Source organism: Staurois parvus, unplaced genomic scaffold (assembly GCF_062004578.1).
Source record: "Staurois parvus isolate SC_StPar_1 unplaced genomic scaffold, SC_StPar_1.0 ptg000064l, whole genome shotgun sequence".
In the NCBI taxonomy this organism is placed as follows: Eukaryota; Metazoa; Chordata; class Amphibia; order Anura; family Ranidae; genus Staurois; species Staurois parvus.
The window spans coordinates 6,400,733-6,417,460 of NW_028317860.1; the positions used below are offsets into that span (position 1 = coordinate 6,400,733).

Consider the following 16,728-nt stretch of genomic DNA (forward strand, 5'->3'; position numbering starts at 1 on the left):
AACTCTCCTTTAGCACTCCTTTGACCCCATACACTTTGCTTGCAGCAAGTGCAAGACCTCATTCTGTGGGGCAGCAAATCAATCAGTTCATGGACCAGTTCCGAGACATGGGGCAATATTATTTTTGTTTACCTTGACTACAGGTGATGTTACCCACAGCTTGCACTGTATTCATATAAAAGCCTTTTCAGAATGTACTTTTATCTACAAACATAGGCAAACAATAATACATTTTCCCATAATTATATAAACCATAATTCAAATAATAGATTGAAAGCTTCGCTGCCTCTGAGGGTATAGATATTCGTACAAGAATTTGTACTGTATTTGACAAAATGGAATCTAATCTATGACTAGCATTTCCTAAATCCAATACATACACCCTGAGCAACTGACATAATCGCACTGTAAGCTATAGATGTAAATAGTGTAGAGATAAATTAAAGGTAATTAAGACTATAAGAGAATACAAATAAATTATCAAGAGAATTGCGAATCATAATCTAATAGAATATCAATTCGTGGCTTTGGGGGAAATTTCCATGGCTAGCAGATGAATCAATCGATTAAGGACCATTTCTAGCTTGAAGTAAAATTAAATCAAAGCTGAGGGCAGTAATCATTAAAGAATCTCAAGGGCCTCTGGTTTTCTATGATTTACAGCTTCTATAAACACTGAAGTAGGAAGAATCATATGCTCTGCAAATAATAGGCTCTAAGCAGAAATATGTATATTATTTTCTATTATGTGTATGCTAATGTTCAAATGGGAAATTTGGCTGAATGGGTCTTTATGCTTATGTGCTCTGGAATCAGCTTTTCTCTATGCTGCTTTAACATGTACATTGACTGCAGAGTCCATCTATGTTTAAAACATAAGTCCTGTTTATCTAACTTGCTCCCACTGTGTAGGGCCTGACCTCACAAATCTAGGCTCATTGCATATTATGCTAGGATTTTCTTAACTGAAATCAGAAGTTATTTTTTATTCAATGCTATCAACAAGGTCCAAGATACATTAATTATGATGACCAAGTTGTCTCTTGGAAAAGTTCAACCATCAGTGAAATAAAATTTGAAGTTAACCTTCAGCCCTATAGCAGAAACACTTCTACAGGTACAGGGAGGCACGGGTGTGCAAAATCATGTATATATATATATATTATACACACAGTTCCGGGTAGTGGGCGCGTGCGAGCCCTACCTGTGCCGCCATTTGCGGCCTCGGCAGTCAGTCACCGAGTCCTGGACATTGATTACTTGTCAGCACCCAGTGATCACCAAGTATTACCGAGAGGGAAAGAACTGTATGTAAACGATACAGTTTTCTCCCGTCAGCTCCTGCACACTGCTTTGTATGGCTCTGCAAAGCATTACAAAGTAGTGTGCTTACACTTGAAAGTACACACACAGCACATAATGTGAAACAGCACACAGTTAACCCTTCATCGCCCACTCATTAACCCCTTCCTGCCCAGTGCCATTAGTACAGTGTCAGTGCTTTTTATTAGCACTGATCACTGTATTGGTGTCATTGGGATGGCACCTTTTGAAAACTGTAAGAAATAATTGCATTCCAAGTTTGAGATGCTCCTGTAATTTGTAATTAAACTCACCTGTATCGATTAACAGGCGCTGACAATATAGAAATCACACCAGCAACCAGTTAAAATGGTGTAAAATTAACTCAACCTGTCTGTGTGCAACATGGAGCATGGAGAAGAGAAAGAGCAGCAAAGAATTGTCTGAGAATTTGAGAACAGAAATTGTGGAAAAGCATGGACAATCTCAAGGTTACAAGTCCATCTCCAGAGATCTTAATGTTCCTGTGTCCACTGTGCGCAACATTGTCAAGAAGTTTACAGCCCATGGCACTGTAACTAATCTCCCTTGACATGGATGAAAGAGAAAAATTGATCAAAGATTGCAATGAAGGACTGTTCAAATGGTAGCTAAAGAACCTCAATCAACTTCCAGATTCAAGCTGACCTTCAGGCACAGGGTACAACTGTGTCATCTCGCACTACATGTCACCATCTGAATAAAATAGGATGCTATGGTAGGAAACCCAGGAGGACCCCATTGCTGACACAGAAAGATAAGAAATCCAGATTGGAGATTGCCAAAATTTACCTGAGGAAACGGAAATCCTTTTAGGAGAATGTGCTGTGGATAGACAAAACTAAATTACAGCTTTTTGGTAAAGCCCATCATTCTATTGTTTTCAGAAAAAGAAATGAGGCCTTTAAAGAAAAGAATACAGTGCCTACAGTCAAGTATGGTGAAGTTTCACTGATGTTTTGGGGTAGCTTTGCTGCTGCACTGGATGTCTTGACTGTGTGCATTGCATTATGAAAGCTGAAGAATATCAAATTATTCTGGGATGCAATGTAAGGCCCAGTGTCAGAAAGTTGGGTCTCTATCAGAGGTCGTGGATCTTGCAGTAGGGCGATGACCCAAATCACACATCAAAAAACACCCAGAAATGGTTTCAGACAAGGTGCTGGTGAGTACTGAACTAGCCAGCAATATGTCCAGATCTTAATCCCATACTGCATCTGTTGAGAGATCTCAAAACAGTAAATGGGAAAAGGAAATCTTAAAAACTGAGAGACCTGGAGCAGTTGGTGAAAAAAGAGTGGTCCAAAATTCCAGTAGAGAGATGTAAGAAACTTATTGATGGTTACAGGAAGCTATTAATAAATTGGAGGGTGCCAATCATTTTGTCCAGTCCATTTTTGGAGTTTTGTGTGGAATGTGTCAGATTTGGCTTTTTGTTTCTCCACGTTTTGTGACATACCAATACAAAAAAAAGAAATAAACATGAGAATGCCTGAACATTTCTAATTGCAATTGTCTGGGTGAAGTGGTGCATTATCTGACAGAAATGTAGGGGTGCCAATATTTTTGGCCATGCCTATACTAACTTAAACCATGTATTTAGCAGGAGTCTATTATGCTGCTTTAAGTTTTCTGTAAAACTTCCATTCTTCAAACAGCCACTGACAAAACAGTAATGAGGAATGCATGCATTCTGGATTATAAGACCAAACAACTGGCTTATAAAATGCTTCAAATCAAAGCAAGCAAATAAATACCAACTTGTCAATCAGCATCTTAAAGGATAAGTTCACCTTTCTGAATGTGTTACATCCATATTTAGGGTGTAACATGTTCAGCAATAGACCCCTCTTCCCCTGATCTCTCCCCCTCCTTGTGGCAGCATGATGGGGATTCTTCTCCCCATACTCACGGCTATAAAACAAAGAAAGCGCAGCCGTGCATTGTAGTTGTCAATGAACTACCACGGCGCTGTTGAGCGCTGTGGTAGTTTATTGATTCTTCCTGTCTGTGTAAAACTGCCTGCCCATACGATAAGCGCATTTTTTTTTTGTTTGTTTTAAAGATATCGGTTTCCAAAATATATATATATATATATATATATATATATATATACACATACACATACACACAGATGTGAGAATGTACATTAAAAATCAGTGTATACAGCTAAGGAACAGAAGCAACTGGAAACAAATGTAAAGAAATGAGCAATCTTCAGCACCACAGACAGCAGCTCAATGAATGCCATGGAAATGTTGTCTTGAACATGTCATTTTCAATTGTATAACAAATTTAATGTTTCATTGTACACATATGCAGTTAACAGTTATAATTTAATTAGGCCCTAACTCAGGATTTCCCAACCAGGATCCCATGGAACCTGAAGTTCCTTAAGCAATGAGCAATTTCTGCCTTTCAGATAAGTTCCCACTGACATAATTGATCTTTTTGGTGATCTGTAAGGGGGAATTCTTGCCAAATTTTGAAAATCATTTATCATTTTCCTTCCACTTCACAATTATGTAACACTTTGTGTTGGGTTGTCACATAAAATCCCAATAAAATACATAAGGGGTATGAATACTTTGATCACAAGTGTAAGGAGCATTCTTGCCACTGACCATCACACTAATGTTTCATGAGTTGTAGATACAGTAGTTTTTAACAGGGGTTCCCTGAGACCAGAAAGATATTTCAAGGTTTCCTCTATGTAGAAAAGGTTGAGAAAGGCCACTTTAAATAGTGTATGTAAGATATTTAGATGGATATTTCAAACATAAAAGTCACAGTATAAGCACATCAAGGTTCCGCAGCACTTCTTCCCAAGTACAGTGCCTTGAAAAAGTATTCATACCCCTTATGTATTTTTTTGGGATTTTATGTGACAGACCAACGCAAAGTGGTACATAATTGTGAAGTGGAAGGAAAATGATAAATGATTTTCCAATTTTTTTACAAATAAATATCTGCAAAGTGTGGCGTGCATTTGTATTCACCCCCTTTACTCTGATATCCCTAACTAAAATCTAGTGGAACCAATTGCCTTCAGAAGTCACCTAATTAGTAAATACAGTCCACCTGTGTGTAATTTAGACTCAGTATAAATACAATTGTTCTATGAAGTCCTCAGAGGTTTGTTAGAGAACATTCGAGAATAAACACCATCATGAAGGGCAAAAACACAACAGATAGGTCAGGGATAAAATTGTGGAGAAGTTTGAAGCCAGGTTAGGTTATAAAAAAACTCTAACGGAGCACTGTTCAACCCGAATATGGAAAGAGTATGGCAAGCCTACCAAGAGATTGCCCTCCACCTAAACTGACATGTCGGGCAAGAAAAGCACTAATCAGAGAAACAGCCAAGAAGCTCATGGTAACTCTGGAGGAGCTGCAAAGATACACAGCTCAAGTGGGAGAATCTGTCCACAGGACAACTATTGGTCGTGCACTCCACAAATCTGGCCTTTATGGAAGAGTGGAAAGAAGAAAGCCATTGTTAAAAGAAAGCCATAAGAAGTCCCGTTTGCAGTTTGCAAGAAGCCATGTGGGGGACACAGCAAACATGTGGAAGGAGGTACTCTGGTCAGATGAGACCAAAATTGAACTTTCTGGCCTTAAAGCAAAATGCTATGTGTAGCAGAAAACTAACACTTCACATCACCCTGAACACATCATCCCCACCGTGAAACATGGTGGTGGTAGCATCAAGGTGTGGGGATACTTTTCTTTAGCCTACCACATGGCATTTAGTTTGAGCACCTATCAATAAAGGTTTGAGTGCAGCTTTTATTTGGACTTTGAAAAGGTTAGAACCTCAGTCTGTGTCGCCACACTGAAAACATTTTAATAATTCTTGCCCAATTGATGGGTGTTATAATAGAAAGTGAAGAAAAATCACCCTATAACCTGTCAAGTAGCATGTGGAAGGCTTAGAAGCTCTGTCAGGTTTCTAATGCTGTCAATTTCACCACAAGGGAGATTTCTCATCCATTTCTTGCCGGGGAATATGTATCAGAACAGGAAGAGAAGAGTAACCTCTACTGGGGCACAGCATGCATTTCAAATCTACTACTACTTTTTTATACAAATCCAAAAAGAGTTGCTGCTGAAGTTGGGCTTTAAATTTTTTCATAGCTTTTTAAACTGAACCACATTAGGACTTAAAAGTGGCTAGGATAACAATAATTCAACAGGATTGCACCTTGTTGTTCCCGCTAGTACCTTTGTTAGTCTACAGATTAATCTTCCTGTAGAGTCCCTTGGGTCCTAAACCCAGACTGTGCACAAAGCATTGACTTATCTTCATTTTATTGTTTCCTTATAGTTTCTGTATTGGAGTGAAAATGAAAGTCTCTAAAATATTATAAAGAACACTTCTAATTGTCAAAGGCCTACTAGAGTATACTCATCATGATTGATTAGCGAAGCTGTCTCTGTCATTGATGGGTTAGTTATGGGGCATAAGGAAGTATGGCCAAGCATATTAGAAGCACTGAAGATTAGTTGCTACGATAGACACCTGAAGAGAAGAAGGTATAGTTCAGTGTTCAAACTTTACATTTTAAAGAAACTTCAATATGACATGGAAAATCAGAACTGAAGGTAATAAGTTGTACAATTTTAAGCCTGGTTTTTGTAAGCAATACTACTATTTTAGGCACCAATGTTAGAGCATATGAAACAATATAAGAACCTGCAAGTTAAAAAAATGACATACATTTTGCCATTTATTGTGGAATGTCTGTAATTGTTCTGGAATCCCCCAAAGCTGGCTGGCCTATTCAAATATTGCTTTCTGAATACATTTTTGTTATTCATTAACCTTTTGTGTGATCCAAAAAAAAAAAGACATTAGATTGTGTTGGCAATTTCTTAAATACCGCAGAATCAGAATATTCCATCACATACAGTAATGTCATATATTTTATCTCCCAATATTTCATTTTATATTATTTACAACTGTGTCATGTCCAGATATTAATACACTACCAAAAATAATATTTTAGTGGGTTTGTTCATTAATATGCGCATTAGCTAAATACCAAGAGAAAAACAAATTAGGTTAGAGCTGTTTTAAGCTGCAGGTCTCATGGGAGGAAAAATCAGAACTGCTGTAGGCATATTAAGTACTAAGGAAATTTCCGTAGTGTAGCTGCCTTAACATATTCCAAGAAGAGAAATCAAACACACTTAAGCTTCTAATTTAAGGACATAAACATAAAGTGGTTGGGCATTAAAGAAAAGCAAACAACAGCAAAATGAAAGCATACAAACACACTATCCACTTTAAGACCAGGCCTTTTCTGACACTTTTTGTTCACAAGTAAACCTCAGTATTTTTTCTAGAAAATTACTTAGAACCCCCCAAACATTATATATTTTTTTAGCAGAGGCCGTAGAGAATAAAATTGTTGTTCCAATTTTTTTACGTTACACAGTGTTTTTGCAGCGGCTTTTCAAACACAATTTTTTGGGAAAAAATACACTTTAATGAATTTTAATGCACAAAAAACACAATACATAATGCAATTTTTGGTAAAATATATAAAAGATGATGTTATGCTGAGTAAATAGATACTAAACATGTCACACTTTAAAATTGTGCATGCTTGTGGAATGGCGACAAACTATGATACTTAAAAATCTCCACTGGCAAAGCTATTTTTACAAGTCACCAGCTTCGAGTTAGGCTGCTTTCACACTGGTTTGCCTAAAAAACGCTTGAAAAATTACTAGATTTGGAGCGTTTTTGAGGCATTTTTGAAGCGTTTTTCAAGCGGAACATCCTGGACATGTGACTTACTTTGGTTGTTCAAATTGGGCAGATTTGAATGTTTGAATTCACTAAAAAAAGCTACTAAAATACCACAAAAGTTATTTTGTCAAGTCAGGCAGTATTTTAGTAGTGAAAAGCATGCATTAATGTTTCAGCTATCTGCAGGGTTCCCCACTGACAGCTGAATGTAAAAGAAAGAATTGCTGGCAATTAAAAAATAATCCATCCATCCATACCAAGCCCTTTGGGTCTGGTATGAATTTTGAGGGGAACCCCCACGCCAAAAAAAAAAAAAAATGGCGTGCCCCCCCCAAAATCCATACCAGACCCTTATCCAAACATGCAGCGCGTTAGGTCAGGAAAGGGGAGGGGACAAGCCCCCCCTCCTGAACCATACCAGGCCACATGCCCTCAACATGGGGGGGTGCTCTGGGGTAGGGGGAGCCCCCCCCCCAAAGCACCTTGTCCCCATGTTGATGAGGACAAGGGCCTCTTCCCCACAACCCAGGGCTGTGGTTCTGGGGGTCTGCAGGTGGGGGCATATCGGAATCTGGAAGCCCCCCATTAGCAAGGTCTGCTCACATGTGCACTGCATTTTTGGAGCGGATTTAAGTGTTTTTAGAGCGTTTTTGAGGTGGTTACCGTTCATTTCATGGTAAGAGGCATTTTTGAGGCTATTTTTTTTTAACTCCCCAAACATGCCTCAAAGATGCTGCAAGCAGCAGTTTTTAAACCACACTGCAATCCCAATGCCTCAGATATACATTCAGATACATAGGGAAGCAATTTTCTTGAGCTTTTTAGGCTTTTTTTTTTTTTATGCAAAAATGCTTCAAAAACTCCTCAGTGTGAAAGCAGCCTTACAAAGGAGGTCTACAGCTAGAATTATTGCTCTCGCTATAACGCTTGAGCAATACCCCACATGTGGTGCAAACACCGTTTACATATGCATGTGCAACCTACATATGTGTTTGCCTCTGCACGCGAGCACAGGGGACAGGGGCACTTTATATTTTTTTATTAGAATTATTTAATTTATTTAAAAAATTGTATTTTTACACTGTCCCTTTAAATTTTGTTTGATCGCTCTTATTGCACCACAAGAAATTTAAACATCCCTTGTGATAGCGATACAGCATGACAGATCCTCTTTATGGAGACCTCTGAAGTCTACAAGACCCCATATTTCTCCTCTACCCTTGAAAACATGAGATAAAATTAAAAAAAACATTAATATCATGCTTTCCAGCAAAAAAAGGCTCAGTTTAAATTTTCCCTAACTGAAAGTGACAAAATGCTCATCGCTTTCAGTCTCCTAGACCAGTGGTCAGCAAGCCGCGGCTCTTTACAAACTTAAATGCGGCTCTTCTGTGTGCCGGGCGCCCGCTCCCCTCCCTCCTCTCGGGCGGCCGCCCCCTCCCCTCCCTCCTCTCGGGCGGCCGCCCCCTCCCCTCCCTCCTCTTGGGCAGCCGCCCCCTCCCCTCCCTCCTCTCGGGCGGCCGCCCCAAAAGTCAGGACTCTGCAGCTGTCAGGATGTAGGCGGGGCAGCCAGGATGTAGGCGGGGCAGCGTGACGAACTCCTCTCCTCTCACAGTCCGCCCTGAAGACCAGAACGGCGCGGGAACACGGCGAGAGGAACGCGCGGAGCAAAGGTAAGTGAATTGACACGAGGGACTTACTATAGGGGGGATGAATTACTATATGGGGGATGAATTACTATATGGGGGATGAATTACTATATGGGGGATGAATTACTATGGGGGATGAATTACTATATGGGGGATGAATTACTATGGGGGATGAATTACTATATGGGGGATGAATTACTATATGGGGGATGAATTACTATATGGGGGACTTACTATAAGGGGGATGAATTACTATATGGGGGATGAATTACTATATGGGGGATGAATTACTATATGGGGGATGAATTACTATATGGGGGATAATTACTATATGGGGGATGAATTACTATGGGGGATGAATTGCTATATGGGGGATGAATTACTATATGGGGGATGAATTACTATATGGGGGATGAATTACTATGGGGGATGAATTGCTATATGGGGGATTAATTACTATGGGGGATGAATTACTATGGGGGATGAATTACTATGGGGGATGAATTACTATGGGGGATGAATTACTATATGGGGGATGAATTACTATATGGGGGATGAATTACTATATGGGGGATGAATTACTATATGGGGGATGAATTACTATATGGGGGATGAATTACCATGGGGGATGAATTACCATGGGGGATGAATTGCTATATGGGGGATTAATTACTATGGGGGATGAATTACTATGGGGGATGAATTACTATGGGGGAGGAATTACTATATGGGGGATGAATTACTATATGGGGGATGAATTACTATGGGGGATGAATTACTATATGGGGGATGAATTACTATAGGGGGTATGAATTACTATAGGGGGGATGAATTACTATATGGGGGATGAATTACTATGGGGGATTAATGACTATATGGGGGATGAATTACTATGGGGGATGAATTACTATATGGGGGATGAATTACTATATGGGGGATGAATTACTATGGGGGATGAATTACTATATGGGGGATGAATTACTATATGGGGGATTAATTACTACGAGGGATGAATTACTATATGGGGGATGAATTACTATGGGGGATGAATTACTATATGGGGGATGAATTACTATGGGGGATGAATTACTATATGGGGGATGAATTACTATGGGGGATGAATTACTATATGGGAGATGTATTTTCAGTTTTAAAAATGTGGCTCTCAAAATAAATTTCAATCGTGGTTTTGGCGAGATTTGGCTCAGTTGAAAAAAAAGGTTGCCCACCACTGTCCTAGACCATAAAGATGATCAGGGATGTTCTGGCCCCCGATCTTTGACCGCAACCACCGGCTTGGATCCCGATCCCTCTGGTGGGGAGTAAGAGCCAGGAAAAGAAGAAAAGTGCTCTGGAGAGTGGCGGGGTGGGGGGTGTAATAATCAGCCACTCGGATCACTGTTAGCAAGTAGGGAATCAGCTGAAAAAAACCCAATACCGGTGTTATGGCTGACAGCTGCAGCCATGGCTCCGGTAAACCACTTCAAAACCGCAAAGTATATACAGTGGGGATCGAAAGTTTGGGCACCCCAGCTAAAAATTTGTATTAATGTGCATAAAGAAGCCAAGGAAAGATGGAAAAATCTCCAAAAGACATCAAATTACAGATTAGACATTCTTATAATATGTCAACAAAAGTTAGATTTTATTTCCATCATTTACACTTTCGAAATAAGAGAATACAAAAAAATGGCATCTGCAAAAGTTTGGGCATCCTGCAGAATTTACAGCATGCACTGCCCCCTTTGCAAAGCTGAGACCTGCCAGTGTCATGGATTGTTCTCAATCATCGTCTGGGAAGACCAGGTGATGTCAATCTCAAAGGTTTTAAATGCCCAGACTTATCTGACCTTGCCCCAACAATCAGCACTATGGGTTCTTCTAAGCAGTTGTCTAGAAACCTGAAACTGAAAATAGTTGACGCTCACAAAGCTGGAGAAGGCTATAAGAAGATAGCAAAGCGTTTTCAGATGTCAATATCCTCTGTTCGGAATGTAATTAAGAAATGGCAGTCATCAAGAACAGTGGAAGTTAAAGCAACATCTGGAAGACCAAGAAAAATATCAGACAGAACAGCTCGCAGGATTGTGAGAAAAACAATTCAAAACCCACGTTTGACTGCACGATCCCTCCAGAAAGATCTGGCAGACACTGGAGTTGTGGTACACTATTCCACTATAAAGAGATACTTGTACAAATATGGTCTTCATGGAAGAGTCATCAGAAGAAAACCTCTTCTACGTCCTCACCACAAAAATCATTGTTTGAACTTTGAAAATGAACATATAGACAAGCCTGATGCATTTTGGAAACAAGTTCTGTGGACCGATGAGGTTAAAATTGAACTTTTTGGCCGGAATGAGCAAAGGTACGTTTGGAGAAGAAGGGGCACAGAATTTAATGAAAAGAACCTCTGTCCAACTGTTAAGCATGGGGTTGGATCAATCATGCTTTGGGGTTGTGTTGCAGCCAGTGGCACAGGGAACATCTCCCAAGTAGAAGGAAAAATGGATTCAATACAATTTCAGCAAATTTTGGATGGTAACTTGATGCCATCTGTGAAAAAGCTGAAGTTAAAGAGAGGATGGCTTCTACAAATGGATAATGATCCTAAACACACTTCGAAATCCACGGGGGATTACATCAAGAGGCGTAAACTGAAGGTTTCGCCATGGCCTTCACAATCTCCTGACCTCAACATAATTGAAAATCTATGGATAGACCTTAAAAGAGCAGTGCGTGACAGACAGCCTAGAAATCTCAAAGAACTGGAAGACTTTTGTAAGGAAGAATAGGCAAAGATACCTCAAACAAGAATTGAAAACACTCTTGGCTGGCTACAAAAAGCGTTTACAAGTTGTGATACTTGCCAAAGGGGGCAGTACAAGATATTAACTCTGCAGGGTGCCCAAACTTTTGCAGACGCCATTTTTTTGTTTTCTGTTATTTTGAAAGTGTAAATGATGGAAATAAAATCTAACTTTTGTTGACATATTATAAGAATGTCTAATCTGTAATTTGATGCCTTTTGGAGATCCTTCCATCTTTCCTTGGCTTCTTTATGCACATTAATACAAATTTTTAGCTGGGGTGCCCAACCTTTCGATCCCCATTGTGTGTATATATATATACACACGCACACACAATATATACATATACGAAGTGGCTATAACTAAATGCAAAACTTTTTTTCGTTTTGGACAGACTGGAGAGGGATAGAACCCGTCAGTTTTTATTGCTGACTCTGCCCCATTAGGAAGATTCACCCTATTTATCCTGTTTACCTTTACCATTGAAAATACAAGTAAAAAAAAGATCCCACATTTTGGGTTGTCCCTAGAAAAGAAATAAAGGGGAAATCTTCCAATGGGGACACTAATTCTGGTAACCTGGGGGGGCACCAAGGGATTACCTTATTTTGCAGGGATTTCCTCTTACTTCCTACACAGTTGGCAAAAATTGACCTGACGGGTTATAACTAGAAATTGTCTGAAATTTTGGAGGCCGAGACATATGTCAAAAATAACCCTATTGGCATTTTGCCGATAGGAAAAATGTAGCTGATACAGGTGCCAATACAGGGGGTTGTGTGTACTGCAAATGTTGCGGGGAGGGGGGAGGGGGGTGTTTAAAGGCAGGATAGGAGCAGTGTATATAGTGAGCTACCGTTAAATATTACTGCCGGTTTTAAATGTAATTATCAGCTTTTTTTTTCCTTCAGTAAAGCTCCAAGAAGGAGCTGTCATTCTCCCCGCCCCTAAAAGAAATAAAGGGGTGGGGTCACTGAGGTAATGTCACTGGGTGACCCCGCCCCTTTGTTTCCTTTAGCAGCGGGAGAATGACAGCTCCTTCTTGGAGCTTTAGTGAAAGAAAAAAAAAGCCGGTAATTACATTTAAAAACCGGCACTAACATAGAGCAGCAGCCTGAGTGTATACACTGCTCCTCTCCTGCCCCCTCCTTGCACACACTGCCGCCAACCCCCTCCCCCCAACAAAGAGGATCTCTCACTCATATACTATCACATAGGGGACTATTGATCCCCTATGTGATAGCAATAAAATCATAAGTTAAAAAAAATAAATAAATAAAAATACACATTTTAGTAAAAAAAAAATGCAAAAACATGTGAGGCTCCCCACATATGCAGACATTTCGGTTTCCGTTTTCGGCCACATGCATTCTGAATTTTCGGTATCGGCACCAGAATTTTCATTTTGGTGCACCACTAGTTATAACCATCCCTTAACTCTATCCAAAATAAAGTAAAACATTTTGCTTATAGTTCTACTTTAGAGTGTATCTATAGTCAAAACCTTTTACTTAGTTATGAATAGAGTAGATAAGGGCTAGAACTTCTGTCAAGCTTTACTGCTAAACAGGGCTCCTTTATAGAGATTTTTCCGCATTTTCGGTTCTGGGGACAAACTTTTTTTCAGACAAAAAGTGAAGTAAATTAGAAACAGGGACACAGACAAGAATAAAGAGGTCTAATCTTTCCTATTTAGCCTAAAGTACATCCAAAGGCTCCTGTACAACAATCTAAACAAGTACGGTACCACATCCAGTTACTGTGTAACACAGAAGCATGATAAAGTAAACAAAAAAAAACTTTTTTACTTCCCTGACTGAACAAAATCCTCCTTTGTGTCTCATATGCTTCCCCTCCCAAACACCGCTGCACTGGGAGGGTTTCAAAAACAGACATAGTATTGCCAATCTAAAAGCAATACACAGGACTAGGTGTGGCCAGCTGCTGGTTGACATGCTACAAGCTTGCCAGTCAGTGTTGACAGTGCTCATAGCTATGCCCCTGAAACATATTTTTCATCCCACTGATGTAGGCACAGCCTACATAAGAGTGGTAACTCTGCTCTGACTTGAGCAGTGCAGGATCATTGCCACATCTTTACAGGAAGCTTTATGAGGTGGACTTCACTGCAATCAACAGGTATTTATGGGGGTTTGTGGGGGGGGGGCTAAGGCTAGGTTCACAAATTGCACTTATTCCCGCATGCATATGTTGCCACACACAAATTGCAGTGCTGCACAAAAATTGCACGGGCTCTATGGTTAATGGCACCCCCATGAAAGAAAATAGGCTGCACACCTAAAAGGCTAACCTCAAAGATGTATTTATTCATGAAAAAACATACAAAGTAAAAACATTGCATTGGGGACCTGGTAGTCACCCAAAGTTGTAAAAACCCAACCCCTGGCATGGGGGAGACCTCCCACAGTAAATACTCACCGGAAGTAGGTGGGACGAAACGCGTCAGTGTGGTCACACGCCCCCTACCTCCATTCCCCACACGCCACCTTCACACCACATGGTGTTTTCACAGGACTCTACCATCACAGATATGGCATCCCGTCCATGATGTACGGTCAGCAGTCACTATTGGACTACTTGCAGAGCCTCCTCAGTACATGACCACTATATTGGGACTACAAGCTGAAACCTCCACACAGTTCTCAATATCCAGTGGGCACTTTGTCAAAGACTACCTTGTCTTTTCTCTTAATATATTACAAATAACCTTCAATATTTTAAAGAGTAGCTCCACTTTTGTTGAGAAAAATGGAAATTACATTTTTGTAGGAGCTATGTGACAAACCACTGCCCTTTTCTCCGACTTGTGACAAATGGCTGGTCTACATCACACCTCACTGTCACTGAATTGCAACAACGACACTCTCAGCCTCACCCTGCCAAAGATTTTCAAGCTTGCAGAACCATAATCTAGATTATCAAAGATAGAGACATTTGGATTTAAAACATTATGGATTAACTGGTGGAAGTAAATATGCCCCTATTCTGACTTTACTGTTGTTTCATGAGTTATAAAATACCCTGAAGTGATTAATTCCACCAAGGCAGAAATGTGTGTTGCTAAAGACTTCAGCTAAGGTATTTATGATGGGGTGATCAGGCAGGATACCTGTTTGTTTTACAGGTTGCTCAAACTTGCGACTTCACAAAGACTTCTACACTGAAGTGTGTATTCATATAATAGGCGTGAGAGGGTCTGCATGTGTCCCCTCAAGTATCTGATAAGAATATTCTGGAATGCAGCCTAAAGTTGTTTTGATTGTATAAACTGAAGTTGGGGGAAGGTCACTGCAGCTATGTCTCTTCTTATGAAAAAATGGCACGGGGGACTTGGAACCTGAACAACATGACCGCCGCATAGAGATTTTCATGCGCCCATTGCGCACAATCATTACACTCTGTACACCAGCTGTGCACTCTTAATGCCTCCGGATAGCCATGTTGCATTGATTTTTTACTTTTTTTTAAAGACAGTGCTGCAGATTGAAAAGGAAAAGTAATAATAACATGCAATTACAACATGGCTTGTGTAACAATTGTATATTTTTTTGTATTCGCTATTTTTTTTCCCCATTTAGTGGAGTTACCCATTAAGTTAACCAAATGCCCATGGCAGGTGCCACAGTTTTCAAGGTAAAGTATTGTTTTTTTAAGTCTAGTACACCATTTCCAAGAAAGAAATTCATTCAGTCAAATGTAATTCTTTTTAAACAGAATATGAGGTGCTTATGCAAACCTAATAGCATAGGCCTCCTGTACTTTCCTTTCTATCATTTTCTCTCCACCAGAACCCTAGTATGGGGGAATAGGATTGGGGAAGTGAAGGGTGACACTTGACACTGCCCTCAGAATTTACCTAACCTTGCAGGAAAGGTTCATCTTGCACAAGTAATTCTGGGGGCTCTAGTAGTGGGACAAGGCACTGGGGAAGCACTGACAAGGCAAGTATAGAATGCTTACAATGCCTGCAATATAATCACCTTGTTATTTTGCCTATTCATACTTACATATCACAAACATGAAATCAAAGAGACTTACTGTAGCTCTGAGGTACCAGTTCTGGGTTTCTCGGATCTTTTATTGTATAGGATACATCTCCAATGTTAATAATATCACCTAAAGAAATAAAGCAGAAAAAACATTTTGAATATATCTATCCCCCTATATTCTGAATATACAAACCCCTCACAAACACAACTAAAGGAACAGTAGCCTAAAGCACACATTTTGCTCCTACATGTTCTCAGAAGAAAAGGAAGCAACTCAGCCGGACACTATTCTACCTCCAACAATGTTTTCTGTTGCTGTCCGGAGACTTGTTGTCAAACACATATCAAGGAAAGATGGTCCACCGTGTAACTCTCAGTTGCAAGAACAAGATGGATTGTTTTTTTCCTGCATGAGCATAATGATTTTGTACCCTCAAGCTTGTGTCAGTCCTAAATCTGATCCATGACCATCCCTTGGTGGGGCATTTTAGGACTCACAAGACTTTGGAGCTTTTACAATGGTCCTTTTGATGCTTGGCGTTGAGATAGAATGTACCAACTGTGTTTTCTGAAGCATCTTCTTCAAGGACATAAGGCAGCACAGGGTGAGAATGTTACAAAATTGGTACCAAAGCAAAAAGAGCTTTCAATTTATCAAAAATGAGTTGCGGTGCTCAAATCCACTGGAATTGATTATTTTGTTTGGTGAGCTGAGTAATAGGGCTGATTATAGGCTGAGAAATTTTTGATAAGTTTCTAATAAAAATTGGCGAATACAATGAACCTCTGGATTCCTTTTTGATCTGTTGGCAGTGGCCACTCAAGAATGGCACAAACTTTCTGCAGATCCATTGCAATACCTGAGGTTGAAATAGTCAATCCAAGAAATTGAATAGATTCTCTTTCTTTCTTTCTTTCTCGAACTCGCACTTCTCAGCCTTTGCATATAATGGATGTTCCCGGAAAGCTAAGAAGTGTTCCAAACAGCATGACTAAGTACTTAAAGTGCCCTGAGTACAAAAAGCTGTTTTCCATTGTCCCCTTCCCAAATCCTTACCAAGTTATATGCATCTTGTAGGTCATGTTTCTTGAACACTTTTGCTGTTCTAAAGCACTGGAAAAGTTCAAGAACAAGAGGCAGAGGGCATCTGTTTTTAACC

General features: G+C 39.9%; 1 protein-coding gene across 2 annotated transcripts in view; it reads right to left on the minus strand.

Annotated features, from left to right (window-relative positions):
* The window catches only part of VWA8 (von Willebrand factor A domain containing 8), a 422,826-nt gene that overhangs the window by 386,520 nt on the left and 19,578 nt on the right, over positions 1-16,728 (minus strand). For both annotated transcript variants that reach the window (XM_089668819.1, XM_089668820.1), the window contains exon 3: positions 15,618-15,695. In XM_089668819.1, coding sequence (XP_089524945.1) covers positions 15,618-15,695 — 78 coding nt within the window. The remainder of the gene's footprint in view (positions 1-15,617; positions 15,696-16,728) is intronic.